The following is a 6,143-nucleotide window of genomic DNA, read 5'->3' on the forward strand; positions in this document are numbered from 1 at the left end:
ATGTGAGTGTGTGTGTGAGAGAAAGTGTGTGAGTGTGAGTGTGTGTGAGAGAGTGTGTGTGTGTGAGTGCATGTGTGAGAGTGTGTGTGAGTTTGTGTGAGAGCGTGTGTTTGAGTATGTGTGGGAGAGTGTGTGTGTGAGAGTGTGTATGTGAAAGAGTGTGTATGTATAACAGTACGTGTGTAAGGTGAGTGGATAGCTGGACACAAAGCCCCAGAGAGAGAGAGAGAAAGAGAGAGAAAACAGGGTAGGTCAACGGAGAGATTATGGATAGTAGGCCAGGATAGTGAAAAGCTGACTAAGTGATAATAAGAGCTAAGAGTAGGAGAGAATGGATGAGATGTACTGAATATAACCCAGGTCCTAACAGGGGTGGGGATGGGTAAAAGAAACATGGAAGGAAGGAATCAGGCTCTAAAGCTATTGAACTTGATGTTAAGTTCTTATGGCTGCAGGGTCCACAAGCAGAAAATGAGATGTTGTTCTTCCCCTTTCATCTCTCTCTCTTTCTCTGGGCTCCATCTCCACCTACCACTCACCTCCACAAATGGCCCCCTCACAACCCTCCAGCTTCACCTTTGGTATAAATACCACCTTTTCTTAGCTGCTTACTGTTCTGAGAAAGAGTCACAAGACTTCAAACCTTGTCTCTGCTTTCTCTCCATAGGTGCTGCCAGACCTGCAGAGTTTCTCCAGCAATTTCCAGGGTAAAACATGCCAGCCACAGGCAGTGTCTGGGTCCACAACTGAGTAACAGTTATCAAACTATGATGTCACCCACCGCTGCTGCTGGAACCATCACTGCCCTCCCACACCCCCCAGCACTCACTACACACTAAACCTTTCTTGCTGCTGCTTTATGTGGTATCAATGAACTGACCCAGTCAACCCTACTGTGCAGCATCAAATGTTTGAGGTGGGAATTGAGGTGAGCCATTAAAGTAAATGTCAAGCATAAAGGGATGACTTTTTGCCTTGTATTTAGCTTATTCTTCAGTGTCTTACCTTCCCCCAAGCTTCCACTTTCTCATTCATGGTCAAAATACCTGTTTTATTCCTTTAAAACCCTTGGATCATTTCCAGCACACATCCGGTTCGGTTGAGAACAGATTGTTCCTCCAACTCAGCTCTGGAATAAGAACTGCCAATGCTACAGGGAAGATTAACCATTAATCTCCTGGACACTGTTGGCAGCCACTGCCAGAGAAACATTGCGGGTGCAATTTAAAAAAAAAAGTGGTGTTTCCTTTTTATTTCCTTTGAACACTTTCACCAACCAATTCTCAACATATCACAAACACTAAAAAGGGTCATGTTGGATGAAGGAGCAGCGCTCTGAAAGCCAATGCTTCCAATTCGATCTGTTGGACTCTAACCTGGTGTTGTGTGATTTTGTAGCTGAAAAGAGTTGTTTGGACTGAGTGGGTGTGCTGGAGGTTGTGTACTGTGAACTTCAGGAATTCACTTGAGTAGGATTGGTGACCCGGAACACAGCAGACTGCAATGCCCGCAGCCAACGTTAGGCTTCCAGAATGTTCTCTTCATTAATTTACAAACGGCACTGATAGCTTTTCCAAGATTGTCACAGTCACCGGGCACGTACCTGACACCACGGATGGAGGCTGCACTGAATGTCCAGGTGTGGATTCCATTCTGTTAATAAAACAGCGAGAGAAAGATGGGTCTCAAACCAGGCAGGTTAAAGACATTCAGTAATCAACATCATTCCTTTTCGTTTCCAACATTGGAATTCCCAAGATATGGAAACACTTAAAATAAAACTCAAGGAATTGAGTCTACTCTTGGTCCAAGCCACATCCCAAATTCCTTTTTGGGGGTCTCTATTCATGTTGGATTCTGGGAAGGATTCCATTGCTATGCCCTAAGAGAAGTATCAAAGGGGCTGATTAGATTCCCCTACATTGTAGAAACAGGCCCATCAGCCCAACAAGTCCACACCAACCCTCCGAAGAGTAACCCACTCAGACCCATTTCCCTTTGATTAATGCACCCAACACTATGGGCAATTTAGCATGGCTAATTCACCTAACCTGCACATCTTTGGATTGTGGGAGGAAACCCACGCAGACACAGGGAGAACAGAATTTGGATATGAAGGGGGTCATTGACTAAAGGTCAAGAATGTCACCACGTAAGAGATCAAACGTTCTTTATTTGCCTGACGAATCTTGAATACAGACACTAACCAAAGTCTAGCAATCTCAGCCCCATCCTGCCCTCAGCATCCACAACCTTCCAAATGTCCTTTGACCTTTGAGAAGTACAAGCCCAGGGTTTAACCCTTTAAGCACCAATATCAGTTTCTGGCTAATTCACTATGCACCTCTCCCGATTGTGCAACTATGGCACCAGACTTTATCAGGAATGAGCAGCATGCCGCCTTATTACTGTGGTGGTGGGGGGGGGGGGTGGGGGGGAGGGGGTGCGGTTCACGTGATGGTCAGGTACCTCTTCAGCAGGTGAGACATGACACATGCTCACAGCCTTGTCCTTGTCAGTGCTGCTCACGGTCAGGTGCGTGGGCTGGAAGATCTTTGTTGGCTCCAGGATGAGGACCTGTTGAGGAAAGTGAGAGTTGAGGTTTCAAACTGCCTATCGAGGTCTCTCCTTCATAAAGGGCACTGAACAAATTATCAAATCGCTCCATATTCACATCGGGGACAATCGCCCAAACTCTCAGTGTGCCTGCAATAATGGCTCACCAGAAATTTGTCTGCAGGTGCTTTGTCCCTGCAGATTGACAATAAGAATTCCATCCAGAAGTCTACCAGGTCCTGCTTGGCCAAAGGCTGCTCCTTGGTGTCTGTCTTGAAGCGTCTGTAGAGTAAGTAGGTCTCCATTGCTGATGCCAGGTACCTTGGGGGTGGGGGAGGGGGGGGGAGGGAGGGGGGGTGAAAGAAGGGGAGGAGACAAAACTATCAGTACGAAATAGGTTTCTCATTAACCCATAAAACGTGGTGAATTTAAATGCTGTGCAGACTAGGACAGATCAATGCTGGAGAATACAAGTCTCTCTAATTCAGGAATGCGGAATTGGAACGGAATCAAAATGCAAAGGGAAGATTCATGTCTAACATCAGACAGGCTCACTAACGTGAGGCCTTTCCACTGCCTCTCTTAGCCAGGCTCTGTGAAATGGTGCTGTCCTGCAGGTTGGACTGGGACCACATCAAACATCTTCCTCATAATTGTTACACTGACCCACTCCCCCTTCCAACTGTGAAGCACTCCCACTTTAATCAACGTTGTTGAATCCTTTATCCAAGCACGGTACAGCTCAGCAACTTTTCAACTGTTCGGAATGAGGATTGATCTGCTCTCTTCATCAGCCTGGGGTCATATCGCTTCACCCTAGTTCAAGTTTACACTCAGGTGCACTTATTCAGCTCTGGGTTCCAATTACAAACTGGCCTTTGTAATTGTGACAGTTGTTAAGTAGAGCAGCCTTCCTGGGAAGGAAGAAAGGTCCAGACAAGTGAAACATGCACCAGCAAAACATTTATCAGTTCAAACAAATCATGCAGAGTTCCCAGGGGTGTAATCATTTACACTCTCACATATATCCACACACAAAAATAAACAGTCACATTCTTACATATACATAAGCATTTGCACAGATACACTCACATACACACACTGACATATACACAGACACACTTACACACTCACACATGCACAGACACAAACACACACTCACACACACACATGCACAGATGTATCCACACAGTCACACATGCACAGACGCACACACACACAGGCGCGCGCACACAGACACACACACACAGACACATATACACACAGACACTCACACATGCACACACATACATACACATACAGACACACATACATGCAAACACACATGCATACACACATGCACATACACACACATGCACACACACATCCACACACTCACACATGCACAGACACACGCACACACATGCACAAAAATACTCTCAGATGCGCATGCACACACACACTCACAGACGCACGCGCACACACAGACACACATACATACACACTCACACCTGCACACACGTACATACACACACAGATGCACACACAGACACAGACGCACACAGACGCACACACACACGCACAAACAGACACATACATACACACAGACACACACGCACACACACTACGTATACACACACACACACTCAAAATTGTAAGTGCACTTTTGGTCGCGCTTCCTCCGGGTTTGGTGTTCCCTTGATATGAGAAATGCTGACCGCCTCATTTACTGATCCAGTACTGTACCCAGGAGGTGCTACAGTGCTGTCAGTGTTGTCTTTTCATGGTTTATTTTTCTTTCTTAGCATGTGGGCATCACTGGCAAAATCAGCATTTGTTGCCCATTCCCAACTGCCCTTGAATTGAGCAGCTTGCTGGGAGGCAAATTCAGAGGGCGTGCAAGTTAAAACCCACTTCTGAGGGTGTGGAGTCATGTCCAGGGTAAGGACGGGCAGGTCTCCTTCCCTAAAGAGCATCGGAGAACCAAAAGGGGTTTTTAACAACAGCTGATGATAGTTGTCATGGTTACCATTATTGAGACGAGCTTAATATTGCCGATTCATTAACTGAATTAAAAGTAACACCAGTTGCCATGGTGGGATTTGAACCTATGTACCCAGCTTTCGGTTTCTGGATTACTGGCCCAGTGACATATCTCTGCAGCACCACGAAAGCAAAGTCCCATTGCTTTTCCACTGGATATTAAACATCCCACAGCACAACTTCAAAGAAGAGGCTTTTTCACTCTGGACACTGGAGAGTTACCAGAACCACACAGTCATGGGGAGCTAGGACTAGTCTCCAAAGGAGCCGGGAAGGTTGTAAGACTTGACAGTGGAAAGCAGTTGAAGCAACATGAACAAAGTAATTTCAGGGAAATTGAAAGGTCATGCAATTTCAAGTATGGACATTAAACATTGTCACGTTCAGACAAGGAACTTGATTCACGACAAGTTAAATTGGCTGATTCATAAAAAGTGATGGTATAATTGTTTCTTTGAAATCTGTTGAGAGATTGCAGTGATCATTTCAGATTCAATTACTGAGTCCTGACTCACCAGACAGGTGCGTTCAGTCTGTATAGCTTCTCTGAGGCCTGAATGATCTTCGTCTGGTCATTGAATAAGATGCTGGCACCCAAGAAAAACCCCACGTCCCAGTAGAACTGCATCTTCTCCAGACTTCCCTTGCGTCCCAACAAGCTGCTCAGCTTCATACCTGCACAACCCCAAAACCAGTTCCGTTACCATACAAGTCCCGAGAAACATTTCAAATGCGCGTGGGAGCCCGACTGAGCAGATTCACTTCAGCCGCGGTTGGAGTTTAATTTCTCATAAAACAAACTGCAAAGCCGTGTGCAAACTCCGATTCTCAAACAGAACCGTCAAACAATATGGGCATTACCGGCAATTTATTGCCTATCCTTAGGTGCCCTTGACCAGGGCTTACTCGGACCATTTCAAGGCACAGTTAAGATCAACCACATTGATCAAACTGATTGCTACTCACTAAGAATCTCACACTAAAGGCAAGGACTGGTTAGGGATAGTCAAAATGGCTTTGTGCGTGGGAAATCATTTCTCACAAACTTGATTGAGTTTTTTGAATAAATAACAAAGAGGATTGATGAGGGCAGAGTGGTGGACATGATCTATATGGACTTTAGTAAGGCGTTCGACTAGGTTCCCAATGGGAGACTGGTTAGCAAGGTTAGATCTCACGGAATACAGGGAGAACTAGCCATTTGGATACAGAACTGGCTCAAAGGTAGAAGACAGAGGGTGGTGGTGGAGGGTTGCTTTTCAGACTGGAGGCCTGTGACCAGTGGAGTGCCACAAGGATCGGTGCTGGGTCCACTACTTTTCAACATTTACATAACTGATTTGGATGTGAGCTGAAGAGGTATAGTTAGTAAGTTTGCAGATGACACCAAAATTGGAGGTGTAGTGGACAGCGAAGGTTACCTCAGATTACAACAAGATCTGGACCAGATGGGCCAATGGGCTGAGAAGTGGCAGATGGAGTTTAATCCAGATAAATGCGAGGTGCTGCATGTTGGGAAAGCAAATCTTAGCAGGACTTATACACTTAATGGTAAGGTCCTAGGG

The 6,143-nt window shown here is 45.7% G+C and overlaps 1 protein-coding gene across 2 annotated transcripts in view; it reads right to left on the reverse strand.

Moving 5' to 3' along the window:
* The window catches only part of LOC122563748 (mitogen-activated protein kinase kinase kinase 5-like), a 167,369-nt gene that overhangs the window by 57,566 nt on the left and 103,660 nt on the right, over window positions 1-6,143 (reverse strand). For both annotated transcript variants that reach the window (XM_043717937.1, XM_043717935.1), the window contains 4 exons: window positions 5,094-5,253; window positions 2,724-2,877; window positions 2,470-2,577; window positions 1,604-1,653 (listed from right to left, as the gene is read on the reverse strand). In XM_043717937.1, coding sequence (XP_043573872.1) covers window positions 1,604-1,653; window positions 2,470-2,577; window positions 2,724-2,877; window positions 5,094-5,253 — 472 coding nt within the window. The remainder of the gene's footprint in view (window positions 1-1,603; window positions 1,654-2,469; window positions 2,578-2,723; window positions 2,878-5,093; window positions 5,254-6,143) is intronic.

The sequence above is a fragment of the Chiloscyllium plagiosum genome, chromosome 27 (assembly GCF_004010195.1).
Source record: "Chiloscyllium plagiosum isolate BGI_BamShark_2017 chromosome 27, ASM401019v2, whole genome shotgun sequence".
Lineage (NCBI taxonomy): Eukaryota > Metazoa > Chordata > Chondrichthyes > Orectolobiformes > Hemiscylliidae > Chiloscyllium > Chiloscyllium plagiosum.